This window comes from Cricetulus griseus, chromosome X (genome assembly GCF_003668045.3).
Source record: "Cricetulus griseus strain 17A/GY chromosome X, alternate assembly CriGri-PICRH-1.0, whole genome shotgun sequence".
In the NCBI taxonomy this organism is placed as follows: Eukaryota; Metazoa; Chordata; class Mammalia; order Rodentia; family Cricetidae; genus Cricetulus; species Cricetulus griseus.
The window spans coordinates 82,622,129-82,636,724 of NC_048604.1; the positions used below are offsets into that span (position 1 = coordinate 82,622,129).

General features: G+C 39.0%; 1 protein-coding gene across 3 annotated transcripts in view; it reads left to right on the forward strand.

The window, feature by feature from the left end:
• The window catches only part of Gk (glycerol kinase), a 76,191-nt gene that overhangs the window by 52,310 nt on the left and 9,285 nt on the right, over positions 1 to 14,596 (forward strand). For all 3 annotated transcript variants that reach the window (XM_027432738.2, XM_035450203.1, XM_027432740.2), the window contains 6 exons: positions 9,629 to 9,707; positions 11,082 to 11,178; positions 12,178 to 12,262; positions 12,801 to 12,921; positions 13,030 to 13,173; positions 14,203 to 14,283. In XM_027432738.2, the coding sequence (XP_027288539.1) occupies positions 9,629 to 9,707; positions 11,082 to 11,178; positions 12,178 to 12,262; positions 12,801 to 12,921; positions 13,030 to 13,173; positions 14,203 to 14,283 (607 nt within the window). The remainder of the gene's footprint in view (positions 1 to 9,628; positions 9,708 to 11,081; positions 11,179 to 12,177; positions 12,263 to 12,800; positions 12,922 to 13,029; positions 13,174 to 14,202; positions 14,284 to 14,596) is intronic.

The following is a 14,596-nucleotide window of genomic DNA, read 5'->3' on the forward strand; positions in this document are numbered from 1 at the left end:
AGGCATGTGCCTCCACACCCAGTTTCAAACATTTTCTTCCTGACATCTTAGCAATGGGCCTAGGTCATCTGGAGGTCTCAAATGCTAGGAGGGATCTCTCAGTTTATCTGGGTCTTCTTCATCCAGTTCAAACTGCCTCATGCTCTGGCATCACTCACGTGCTTATTTTTTTTTTGGAATTTTTTTATTAGTTTAAATTAGAAACAAGCTTGTTTCACATGTCAATCCCTTCTCCCTCTCCCTGCTTCCCCCCAACCCTCCCTCCAGTGCCCCACCTGCCCCCCACCCCATCCAACCTATACTCCCCAGGCAGGGTAGGGCCCACAACGGGGCTCCCCAAAGTCCACCACATCATCCTGGGTCGGGCCTAGGCCCTCCCTGATGTGTCAAGGCCGAGAGTGCATCCCTTCACATGGGATGGGCTCTCAAAGTCCCTTCTTACACCAGGGAAAAATACTAATCCACTACCAGGAGCCCCCTAGAATGCGGAAGCCTCCTCATTGACCTCCATGTTCAGGGGTCTGGATCAGTACTGTGCTGGCCTCCCAGACAGCAGTCTGGGGTCTGTGTGCTCCCCCTTGTTCAGGCCAGCTGTTTCTGTGGGTTTCACCAGCCTGGTACTGACCCCTTTGATCTTTATTCCTCCCTCTCTGCAACTAGGTTCCAGAGTTCAGTTCAGTGTTTAGCTGTGGGTGTCTGCCTCTGCTTCCATCAGCCACTGGATGAGGGCTCTAGGATGGCATAAAAAGTAGTCATCAGTCTCATTATAGGGGAAGAAAATTTAGATGATCCTCTTCACCATTGCCTGGATTGCCAGTTTGTTTCATCCTTGTAGATCTCTGGAAATCTCCCTAGTGCCAGATCTCTCCTCGGACCTATAACTCCCTCTGTTATGGTATCTCTCATCCTGCTCTCCTCTATTCTTCCTCAACTCAACATTTCTGGTCCTCCATTTCCTCCTCTCCCCTGCTCTTCTCCTCTCATTCTGCCAGCTCCCTTTCCCCTACCCTCATGCTCCCAATTATCTCAGGAGATCCTGCCCCTTCCCATTCTCTGGGGTCCATGCATTTTTCCCTTAGAGTCCTTCTTGTTTCCTAGTTGCTTTGGTGAAGAGGATTGTAGACTGGTAATCCTTTGCTCTATGATTGGTTGTTTTGAGCTCCCTGTATTAGATGCATTCCAAATCACCAATGTTCCTAGAGAGAAAAGGGATATTCTCCTTGTAATATAGCATGCACTCAACAATGTGTTGTTTGTGCCTGTCTCCCCATAAGCATTGGTCTGATCTTCTGGCCTGAGAGTTTATTTAATTTGTACCACTGGTTCTCAGAACATATGCTAAAATATCCTCTTTATCAAACCAAGCCTGCTGTGTATTTGTATAAAACCTCTCAGGTAGTCTTGTCTAGGGCTTTATTTCCCTCTTATTTTCAAGATAGTAATACAGGGCTATTCTCTCAGTTATTTTTCATTTGCCATAATAATGCACACATACCCATTAACAACACAAATGTAAAAAATATTAGTGGGTAGAATCCCCCTTTAATCTTTACTTAAACATTTTTGTCTATTAAATATTTTAAAACATTTTAAGAAATCAAAATGAACTAAAGAGGGAAAATGCTAGACTGTTAAAACTTAGTAAATTTATACTAATTCTTTTTGTCAGTCTTTCAACACATAATAAACATGCCTTTAATTCTACAGATCGTTGGTAGGCTTAGAAATGAAAGCTATTAAATCTTTACTTGCTGCATTCTTTAGAAATTGGAACAATAGCTGTTTATCTTACCCCTTTGTCTCCCCTGCCCCTTTTTTGGTTTTGATTTTTTTTTTCAAGATAGGGTTTCTCTGTATAATATTCCTAGCTGTCCTGGAACTCACTCTGTAGACGAGGCTGGCCTTGAACTCACAGAGATCTGCCTGCCTCTGTCTCCCAAGTGCTACAATTAAAGGTGTATGCCACCGCTATCCGGCTTCCTTTTGATTCTTGAGATAGGATGCCATTGTATAGCCTGGCGAGTCCTCCTGCCTCTCTGCATGCCAAATGAAAGGCTTCCAGCTGTGAGCTGCACCATCCAGCTGTTTGAATCTTCCTTCACTCTCCTGCTGATCTTAGTACAGATTAGATTATTTTCAGTTTAGTGATTCTTTTCTTTTACATTAAAAAAATTTATCAGTTTTCTATACTGTATTCCTATTAACTCTGCCAACAGTGTTGAATTCTGTTGTTGAAAGTTTTCATATTTTTCAACATACAGTAATTAGTTGTTTTCTTTGCAGTTGAAAGCAAATCATATTTATTGACTCATTATATTCATTTCTATATCCAGTATCATTGTTTTGAGACTTACTCCTTTTGTGTAACCCAAACCGGCCTCTAGTCTGCTTGTCTCAGCCTGCCAAATGCTGACATTATGTATATTTGCCACCACACCCAGCCCCAGTGTCATTTCTTTGGTCCTATACCGTTTATGTCCCCATTCAAAAAAATTTTTTTTTGCTCTTGATGAGGGACATCTTTTCAAACTTTTTTTAGTAAGAGTGTAGGATATCTTGCCCATTCTTTTTTTAGACGTTTACTCATTTTGTCCTCATTCAGGGTAAGTATACATGTCTGGTTTCTCACCTCCCCTTTGATGCACTGGATTGCTTGAAACACGCTCTTCCATGTAACCTAGACGGGCCACAAATTCTAAATCCTCCTCCTCCTGCCTCCTGAGAGCTAGAGTTACAGTCTGAACCACTACAGCTGGCCTTGGTACTAATGAGACCTCTGCTGTCAGGCAGTTTAGCTGGAGTTCCCTTGCAGATTATCTCTTTTATTGCCCGAGAACTTTTAACCTCATCTTTATCATCAGTGCTCTATAGCTTTGCTGTGATGTTCCTGGGTTTGGATTTATTTTTATTTGTCCTGGTAGGTACTTGGATCCCAGTTTATCATCAGAGCTGGAAAAATTCTCAGCAGTTATCTCTTCAATTATTACTCCATTACTTCCATCTTCTTCTGGACTTGCTATTGGATGAATATTGGAACCTTTCAGCCCATCCTCCATGTCTCTTAACTACTCTTGTTTATGTCTAATTAATCTCTTTGTCTCTCTGTGCTGCATCCCTGGTGAGTTACTCCATATCTACCCTCCATTTCTAAATCCTGTCTTTAAAATAAACCTGAATACATAAAACCATTTGGTTTTGCATTTTGGAATGTTGAGACACCTGAAGAAATGTTAGGGCTGGAGAGATAGCACATCAGTTAAGAGAACTGAATGCTTTTTTTCAGAGGACCAGTTTCTATTTCCAACATCCACGTATTTGCTCACACCTTCAGTATCTCCAGTCCCAGGGAATCTGGCACCCTCTTCTGGCCTCCAAGAGCACTGCATGAAGGACAAATAGCCACACATGTAAAATCCAATTGAAAAATGGCTTGGGAGAGGAGAAGAATATGATAAAATATATTTAAATTTTAAAAATTACTTTAAAATATAATAAAATATGAATTAAACGTCACTGTACATCTTGTGAAATTATTACAAAGACAATCTGTAATCTCCTCTCAGGTCCAGTAGCAGAACACAACTAACCTCCAGCGGTCCCTTCATGCCATGCACAGTCACAATGGTCTCCCTCTCCCCTGAGATAAAACAGTGTCTGAACTTTTAGCATGACCATTCCTGTATCTATCTGTACTTCTGAGACTTCAATCTGTAGCCTCAAACACTAGAGTTTACTGTTACACAGTGATGACAACTTACATGTTAGAGCGTGTGGGGTAAGGTAAAGAAACGTGAACATGTGCATTTGAGCCCGGCTGCATTCTTCGATCTGGCTTCTCTCACTCAGCATTGTGCTTAGGAAATTTACCCATGCCATTACAGACAGCTGGTTTTCTACTCTTATTGCTGCCGTTTTGCATATATATGTTCACTCCTTTTTATAAGAGTCGAATTTCTAGGCCATAGATTGTATATATTATCTCTTTGAGTGCATATGGCAAACAGTTTGCCACTGTAATCTAGTGAGTTCTGCCCCAACAGCAGTGCAGAGGATCACTCATATAGTCATTTGTGTGGTCTGGAGCTTATCTGTCTTTAGTATTTTAAAGGTTTTTTTGGTTTGTTTTTCGGATCTAGCTGATTGTGTTTCTTTTCTCTCATGATTCTCAGCTTCTTGTTTATTTTTAGAAAGTGCCTCACTCTATAGTCCTCGCTGGACTCAACCTTTCCAGCTTCCTACTTAAGCCTCCCAAATCCTTGGATTATAAATGTGTGCCACCACATCTGGATTTGTTGCTGCTGTTTTCGCTGGAAGGCATGCACCAATTCATTTCTTCAAATGCTTCTAGCACTCATTGTAAGGCCTTTGTCAGACTGAAAAGAATTCTATTTCAGATGTGAAGTTTTGTGGGTGAACTCTTATTATGGGTTTCTTTATACATTTAAATTGTTTTAGCAGTCTCATCTTCCATTATGTCCTAGCCATAGCCAATAGGCTGACACATGCGTAGTGTTTCACACCCTTATACAAGCAGAGCTCTACCTAAGCCTCTCGAATCAATACACTGGTTGTATTCCCGGTCTTGCACAAAACATTTTGGGTGAGTTTCCTCTAGAGGAAGCAGTGTCTGGCTACCACTCCCGTTTCTTGACACACACAGAGAAGTAAGTGAGAAGCCATCATGCTTAAAGCTGCAGTCTTACTGTGCGGCACCCTTGCAGTCTTGTCCGCATAAACGGTGCTTTGCATTTAAGTCAGTGAGTGCATGCTGGTTTACATGTCTTTTGTTGTTGTTGTTGTTGTTGTTGTTGTTGTTGTTGTGCCTGTTATCCTCTGTGGTTAAAACAAACAGCATTTTGAAAATATGGCTGACTACATTTATGTAAGCATCTACATCATCTTCATTGCCAAGAGAAATTTTTTTCTGTTTCTCCCAGGCTGCTAGCAGGTGATTCTAGGCTTCATATTTTTAAATATCTCAGTTCTCACTTCATCTTGTGTGAAAAGGAACCAGAGCACACAATCTCTATGTTATTCTGAAACTGTAGTCTTCTGTCAAGCTACTTGAATTTGCCCTGCCCTTTCTGTTTGCAGAATGTTTCTCCATGGTGGAAGAAAAGTAGAAGGAAGTAGGGCAGCAGTGTGGTTCTGCCTTCCCTCTGTCATTTTTCAGTAGGACACAATATCTTCCTGAAGCCATGCTTTCTTTCCTCCTCCTACTCCTCCTCCTCCTCCTCCTCCTCCTCCTCTTCCTCCTCCTCCTTCTGGGGGCCTGTAATATGGCCATGAACTTGACCTTATTGACAACTTGAGACTTCCCATGTTCTATATTTTCTTATTAGGACATGGGCTTTTAAAAGTGTGTGTGTGTGTGTGTGTGTGTGTGTGTGTGTGTGTGTGTGTGTGTACATAGATGAACATGCCATCATGCCATGGGACGTGTGTGAGGTCAGAGGACAGCTTGTGGGACTACTTACTGACCCCATCATAGGCTTTCAGAGGCCAGACTGTCTTGCCCATCCCTCTATCCTAACAGCCTGTCAAAGAATGTAGATAATACTAAATCCCATGCTAAGCCATATTTTTCTCCATTTAAATATAAGCATTAGAGACTTCTTTATGTTCTTCTACTAACTTCTTAAATGGTCTTTGCCTATGTCTACATTGGTGTGATTTATGATTACCATGTTAATACTTATTGTTTTAGTGATTTCATCTTTCTTGTGCAAGAATGTACGTTATAGGTAGAAGTCTCTGTAGTAGCCACTACTTGATACATTACAACATTCCCACATGGTAGAATGACTTAAAATAACACTCATTTATTGCCTCTCAGTTCTGGGCACTCTAGTATCTCAAAAGGCTATAGTTGAACATGGACTGAGGCTATGGGCTTATCTGACATTCCATCTGATTTCAGCCTCATAAAGGCTTTTTGCAGAATCTAGCTCCTTCAGTTTCTTCCTAGAGGTTAGCTGAAACTGCTCTCAACTTCTAGAAGCCATTTGTCCTTCCTTTCCATGTGGGGCTTTTCAAATTGGCCCTTAGCTCCCTCAAAGGATAAAGGGGAAGGGCAGTGCCCAGCAAGTAAGAATATGAATATATACCATTAATAAATGTTTTATGGACTTTTATCATGTACATTCCTAGAGGGAGGAGGCTAGCTCCATTGTAAAGGTGCTTTCTCTCTAGGCATGAGGACATGAGTGATCCTTGGAACCCATGGGAAAAACAAGTGGCCGTTGTGATTTGTACTTGGCAGAGACAAGTGGTTTTGCTGGGCTCACTAGCCAGCAATCAGCCTAGTAGAAATGATACATTTACCTTGTCCTGTTGTCATCTGATGTTTTTAAATGTCTTCTCACTTTTCTCTTGAGTCTTCCATAGAGTCGTTGATGCCTATGCACCTGTACCAATGAATTAAGACCTGGAAGTAGGGCTGATTCTGTTTGTAGGTGAGACACTGAAAAGTTGAATCTTTGGATTTAGGGTACAATTTGTGGTAACTTGAGTGGACACTTTGGTTTCCTCTGTATTCTTTTCCTGTCCAGCTTCAAAACATTATGCTATGTTCTGTTTTGTCTCCTGCCTCTGAATTCAGAAGATCATGTGTCTTTTTTAGATTCATTTAATGAATTACTTTATTTTTATGTATGCTCATGTGTTTGGCTAAGTGTCTGCAGGTGCTCTAAGAGGCCAGAAGAGGGGTCAGATTCCTTGGAGCTGGAGTTGCAGGTGGTTGTGAGCCACCTGATGTGGGTACTGGAAATGGAACATGGGTCTGGAAGAGCAGCAAATGTCTTATCCACTAGCCGTCTCTGCAGCCCCTTAGGAGCTTTGCTTTTCAATTTTAAGACGTCTATTTCATTGTTATTAATTTCTTTAAAGTCTCAACCATACTGTATATTATCTCAAGAAACCAAAATTATATCTTGTTTCAGATACACATTTTAGCTACTCTTATTATCATCCACTCACTGTATTTCTTCAATAACAAGAGAGCATTCCTTATCTCCCAAAAAGCAAGTCTTTATTTATTTATTTATTTATTTATTTATTTATTTATTTATTTGTTTATTTATTTATTTATCGAGTGGCCATATGACAGGACAAGTTGAGGAGTCAGTTCTCTCCTGGATGTAGACTCTGCGGGCTGACTCAGGCTTATAGTTAGTGCCTCTACCTACTGAGTCATCTTGTGGGCCCTGTGGCTTTGTAATTTTTAAAGCATTAGCTTTAATTGAAATAATGCTCTGTAGTGGTTACCTTGCAGTCAAAACCTTGACTTTCCTTCTGCTAAAACCGTATTACTTCTTCTTTAGTTGTTTTGGTGTTTGTTGTCGCTTTTGTTTTTCAATAAGAAAGATCTTATATACTGCAAGTTAGCTGCTGGTGCCGCCATTTCCTTTGTATTACATTTGTTTATTTAGGAGATTCATGGCATGTGGAGGTCAGTTCTCTCCTCCCGCCATGTGAGCCACAGGGATGGAGCTCTGGCTAACAGACTTAGTGGCAAGGTATTTTCCCTGCTAAACCATCTTGTGACTCTAGAAACTGTTTCCTCTACACCTACACTGTAGCAGGGCTGTGTGAACACACACACACACACACACACACACACACACACACACACACACACACACACACACTGCTAATAAGAATAGTAGTAGTAATAATAATAATTTTAAAATGTACTTAGATTTTAAGCTTAGTGCAAAAAAGATTGTACTGAGTTTAAAATTTTAAATATGGTTACACATTTAAAATTTACATTAATGTATTGAGTTAAATATACTTTAATTTTGGTTTTATTTTTAATTATTTCACCATTTAATTTTGCATATAAAATTACTGTATAAGGAAAAACTGTGTTATTCTTTGTGGGGAAATATAGTGACTTCTCTTAGAAACTGGTGGAGTGTATCAGTTTATCCTCTGCTTCATTTGCATTTTGGTAACTGACATCAAGAAGAGATGTTTGGTAGGTTGTTTATTTATTTACTTAACCTTTATTTTATGTATATAGGTATTTTGCCTGCCTACTTGTTTACAGTGTCCAAGGAGGCTGGAAGAGGGTGTTGGGTCACCTCAGACTGGGTTCACATGGTTGTGAGCTGTCATCTGATTGCTGGGAATGGAACATGGCTTCTCTGGAATGACAGCCAGTACTCAACCTCTGAACCATGTTTTCAGCTTTTTTTAATTTAAGGAATGATCTCATGTAGCTCAAGCTGGCCTTGAACTCACTAACTGACCCAGGATGGTCTTGAACTCCTGATCATCCTCTCTCCATTCCCCAAATGACCTGGTGACAGCTTCATACACTTAATATCATCTAATATTTGGTGTGGGTTGACTACAACAGAAATAATTTTATAGCTGAAATTTCAGAGCAATAAATTAGAATCCTTAAATATTGTTTTTGATATATTTTCTGCCTTTAGGATCTTCTTATTTGTCTATGTTTTTGTAGGATTTTGTAGGATTTGAAGCCAGGACCTTAAACATGCTAGACAAGCTCTCTACCAAGAGCTAAAGTCCTGATCCAATATATTTTGCAATTGCTTTATTGAGATATAGAGCAGATACCAAAACACCCTTTTTATATTATTGTTTTTTTGGTGATTCTGGGAATGGAAACTTAGGCTGGTGTACACTAGGCAAATTACTCTACCAACAAGCTACTATTGTAGCCCCAAATTTACCTTTATCGTGTGTACAAATATGTGGTTTCTAGTATAGTCACACATTTTTGTAAGCAACAGCACAACAACTCCCAAATGTTTCATAACCCTAAAGAAAAAGTCCATTACAGCTGTACCCCATACCATCCCACCATGCCCCATTTAGACCTAAGCAGCTATTAATCTACTTCCTTTTTCTATGAATTTTAATCTTGGTCATTTCATACATGCGACCATAGTGTATGCTACTGACAATTAAAGATTGATGAAGCTAGTATGTATGTTTAGTAAGGATCTTGACATGTATTCTCATAGTAAGAGACATGGTAATTTGTTTAGATCAGTATTGTAATAGTTACCATCATTCTGTAGGTAAAAAAAAATTGAGCTCAGAAAGCCTATATAATTTATCTGAGATCACATAGCAGTTAAGTACTAAAACTCGTCACATCTCACTATAATTATATTTTCACCCTTATTTCTCCCTCCCAATCCCCTGGAGATTGACTGGGTGTGGGAGGGTTACTAGAGATCTAACCCAGTGCTTTATCCAGGTGACATGTGATTGATTTCCAAAAATAATCACTTATGTATTTGATAGTTTTTTTTTGATTTTTTCTTTACCACTAGATAAAAAAAAATACCTAAACTTTTAGTGTGTCTCATTGCAGTAGTTTTGTGGATGATGTAAGATGTTTTTGATAGGTAACACTATGCCTAAGTAGCTTATCAAATTATACAAAGATCAAACTGCTCAAAAGATGGGTGGCCACCTAGGTTCAAAGGTGACTGGAAGAGTCTCCTTCTTTCCCTATCCCATGGTCTAGGTAAAACCATTTGTATTAGAAGTCATATTTCTTCATATTTATGGGGACCCCCGAAATCGAATTGTATGAATGTTCTCCACTTAGAAGTGTCTATCTTGGATTTCTTTTTTCCCTTAGGGTTCTGTAGCTATAGCTGGTGCTGTAATCCGCTGGCTAAGAGACAACCTTGGAATTATTAAATCCTCAGAGGAAATTGGTGAGTATGCTTTACTAAAGAGTTAAAATGTCTACAGAAAGCCAGGCATTGTGATACATGCCTTTAATCCCAATAATCAGAAGACAGAAGAAGGATCTCTATTATCCAGGCCACCCTGGTCTACATAGCAAGTTACAGGGCAGCCACAGCTACATAGCAAGACTAAGTTTCAATGAAAAAATTCTCAAGAATGAAGATTGTTAATATTTTGTCCCTGCAATCTATACTTACTTTGTCACTAACTTGACCTATGAATTATGTAAGACCCTTCATGTAAATTTGATTTATTCAGAAAAGACTATTTTATGAAGATTTATTGCACAATAAATTGAGGTAATTTGTGGTAGATATTAATAAAGTAGTGAGACAGGACCTAAAAATTACCCAGGCATGAAATTAAACACCAAAGAATGCCTGGACCTGCAGGTAGAACAGTATAATTGTGTTTATCTGATGAGAAAGAGCTTTAACTTCTGTATTACAGTGAGCATTAAAACACTGTTACCCATAAATTAAGTATTAGTATGGCTGCATTCAGTCTATAGGTAATTTAGTTTGAAGTCAGATAGTCACATTTTCATCTCCTTGTTTAACTTTGCCTGAAGGTAAGACAATCAGAAATGCATTTCTGGTTAGGCCCAGAGTAGAAGCCACCTCATCTCCTAGTCAAGAAACGTCAACATCATGGAAATGGGGCTGGGGAGATTGTTCAGTAGGTCGTGTTTGCAGTGCAAGAACAAGGATCTAAGTTTGGTCCCCAGAATCTACATTAAAAAAAAAAAAAAAAAAAAAAAAAAACAAGCATTTTGACTTCCACATCTAATCCCAAGCCAGGGAGTTGCAGAGAGGTGGATTCTTGGGGCTGGCTATCTCAATAGTCTAGCCCTTGTGGCATGTTCTAGGCCAGTGAGAAACATTGTCTCAATGAAAAAGGTGGGCGTTTCCCAAGTTACAATCACTAAAGTTTGACCTCTGGCATTTACAGGCATGTTCCTTGTTTTTTTTTTTTTTAATGTTTTTTTGAGACAGGGTTTCTCTGTGGCTTTGGAGGCTGTCCTAGAAGTAGCTCTTGTAGACCAGGCTGGTCTCAACTCACAGAGATCCACCTGCCTCTGCCTCCTGAGTGCTGGGATTAAAGGCATGCACTGCCAGTGCCCAGCGTTCCTTGGTTTCTTGAACTCATTTTTTTGTGGGGCATTAAATGTAGGAGAAATGTTCTTATTGCTCTTAGAATTCTATTGGAATTAGTAACACTTTGCTACTAATGACCTAGAAATGAAAAATCCTGACCTAAATTTGAAAGTATTTTTGTTTATTTAACAAAGATAGTGATTTGATTTTCTTTTTGTTTTTCTTTCTCTTTTTTAATACTAGAAAAACTTGCTAAAGAAGTAGGTACTTCTTATGGCTGCTACTTTGTTCCAGCATTTTCAGGGTTATATGCACCTTATTGGGAGCCCAGTGCAAGAGGGTAAGTATTTCTATAGACATAAGTAATTTATTGCATATTTTAAAATAGCTAGAAAGGAGGATATTGAATGTTTCTATTACAAAGATAAGATAAATGCATGGGGTGATTGCTATGCCTCATTGCATACTATATTCATATCTACAAACATCAAAAACACTTCATTAATATATACAGTTATTATGTATTCATTGAAAAGTAAATGATAATGAAAGAAAGCAGAAAGCAGAGTAGTTCAAAATGAAAAGGGGATTATTAGGAGGGGAATAATGGGTTGAACATGTTCAAAAAGTGTTATGTAGACATATGAAAATGTCATAGTAAATCTCATTAGGTTTAACTAATATATGCTAATTAAGAATAATAATAAAAGAGGAATAGGGGTTGACAAAATTGTGTGTTGTTGGGGGGCTCTTATTTATTAATTAGTAAATTATTTTTTCTGTCTATTTTTACCTGTATATTGTAGACCAAAGTACTATCATCTAAATGAATTTGATTTGATTTTATGTTTATATCATCTGCTTGGTTAGATCACAGATATTTCAACCTGTAGATATAGGGTTATGGACTATAAGGACATTCGGAACTACTCAGTGAATATATCCAAATTTCTTTCCTTCCTACATTTCTGTCTATTGAGTTCACTCTTTACATATTTGGGACATAAGATCAGTGGCTTAATCACAGGGCTGGAATGTGGGTCAGTGGCAGAGCGCTCATTTGAGTAGGTGTCTCTATACCCATAGATTAGTGCAGCTCTCAGCCCTTGTCAGAGAAGAGGTAGTTAATACAGAGACTCACAGTTGGCCAAAGTACAGAAAATAAATGTCAGTAAAGTGCTCAGTTATAAATGGGATATCTACACCCAAACCCTAAACACTTAGGGACCATCGAAAGAGAGACAACAAGACTATAACACCCAGAGGTTAGGGAGGAAAAAAAAGATCATTGGTTTATTTGTATCATTCTAGTCTGAAAAATCTTTGTGTGTATTTTTAGGATCATCTGTGGACTCACTCAGTTCACCAATAAATGCCACATCGCTTTTGCTGCATTAGAAGCTGTTTGTTTCCAAACCCGAGAGGTAATGAATATAGGCCTATTTTTCTTGTGCTTGATCCATTTTATCACCCTTAAATTAAATATTAATTATGTATTTATGCCTGAAATTTATTAAGTACTTAAAATGGACCCAGTTGAAAAATGAAGCCTACATAAACACCACTCTAAATACAAGTGTGGCCTTTCTCCTCTGCCAACTATCATTGTCTTGTACATATCACCACCCACTGGGCATTTTATGTTGGAGAGAAGGCTAGGTAGTGGAGTAGTACATATCAGGCAAAGGAAAGAACACAAATGTAGGCATCAATACAGGAAATGAAGATGCAAATAGAATGTTTAGCTTGCTGAATAGCAGGGTGAGTAAAGAAGTATGATACCAGAAAAGGTTGCTTGCAACCAGACCAAGGATGGCTTGGAAGAGCAGAATACAGTGTCTCAAGAATTTCATTCTTGTAGGCTTTGAGAAATACTTGCTGGTTTGTGTGTGAAGGGTTGCCATTTTTATTCATGGTACTGTGAAGTAGTCTCATCATGTTAATTGCATTGGTTTATTTAAGATTTTGGATGCCATGAACCGCGACTGTGGAATTCCACTCAGTCATTTGCAGGTAGATGGAGGAATGACCAGCAATAAAATTCTTATGCAGCTACAAGCAGACATTCTGTATATTCCAGTAGGTTAGTAATCCTTCACTCATTTAAACCCCAGAAGTTATAATGTTGGAAAGAACTGACCCTTCAGGCGTATATAGCTACAAAAGTCTTGACATAGTTTTCTCCTCTCAGTGAAACCATCCATGCCTGAAACAACTGCTCTAGGAGCTGCCATGGCAGCTGGAGCTGCAGAGGGTGTTGGTGTTTGGAGTCTTGAACCTGAGGATTTGTCGGCTGTCACAATGGAGCGGTTTGAACCTCAGATCAATGCTGAAGGTATAGTTAAAGAATAAAACTTTATTTTAAAAATGTATTCTTCTCTCATGTATTATATTCCTACTGCTGTTTTCCCCACCTTCTTCTCCTCCTATCCCCCCCACCTTCCCTCTCTCCCAGATCTACTCCCCCTCCTTTCTCTTCAGAAAAGGCTCTTCAGAAAAGGGCTGGCCTCCCAAGGATATTGAGTCATATCAAACATAGCATGTCAAGTCATAATTAAAAGTAGGCACATCCCCTCATATTAAGGCTGTATGAGGCAACCCAGTAGGAGGAAAATGGTCTCAAGAGCAGGCAAAAGAATTAGAAACAGTCCCCTCTCCCACCATTAGAAGTCCCACAGGAACACCAAGCTACACAACCATAACAAGTATGCATAGAATGTACTTCAGGCCCATACAGGCTCCCTGATTGTCGGTCGAGTTTCTATGAGCTCCTATGAGCCCTACCTAGTTAGTTGATTCTGTGGGCTGTATTCCTTTGGTGTCTTGGCCACTCTGGCTCCTACAATCCTTCCACACCCTCTTCTGCAGGATTTCCCAAGGAGAGCTAGTATCAATACTCCTCAAATTATTCCACAACATGGAAACAGAAGGAACATTGGCAAATTCATTTTATGAGGCCACAGTCACCCTGATACCCAAACCACCCAAAAGTTCAACATAGAGAATTACAGACCAATTTCCTTCAAGTATATTGATGCAAAAGTACTTAGTAAAATACTCACAAACCAAATCCAAGAACATATCAAAAAGGTTATCTATCATGATCATGTGGGCTTTATCCCAGAGATGCAGAGATGGTCCAACATTAGAAAATCTGTCAGTGTAAATCACTCAGCTTCTAAGTATCTCATCCACACACTGCCAGTCACCAACAGGTGTGCATTACCAAATCTGCAGTCCAGTAAAGACTCACTATGGTTTAATGTGAGTTATTAGGAATGCTGAGTAAGCAATGTTAAGTATTCTACTTTGACCAACTCAAGAAATTACAGCTCATACATGGTTTTCCTTATTTTAATTCTAGAAAGTGAAATCCGTTATTCCACATGGAAGAAAGCTGTGATGAAGTCAATTGGTTGGGTTACAACTCAGTCTCCAGAAAGTGGTAAAATGTTTTTTATTGACTATTATTGACACTTTTTGTTGTTGACATTTTTCTTACTGTGTTGATTAGTTTAAGTATATGGCTGTTTATACTAAGCCAGGCTTCTCTGAAGAAAAGGACTATCCTATACCCAATGTTTCTCACATTTTGAAAACACTTTAGAGTCTTAAACATAAAATGGAAATTACAGGTTAATAAGCATACCTTCACTGTAGCCTGCTATATCATTCCTTGTTGATTTATTCCTGGCATGTCAACGAATAACTGAATTTTCCAAAGAAATTGTTATTTCTGACTCCTTTCTTAATGAAGA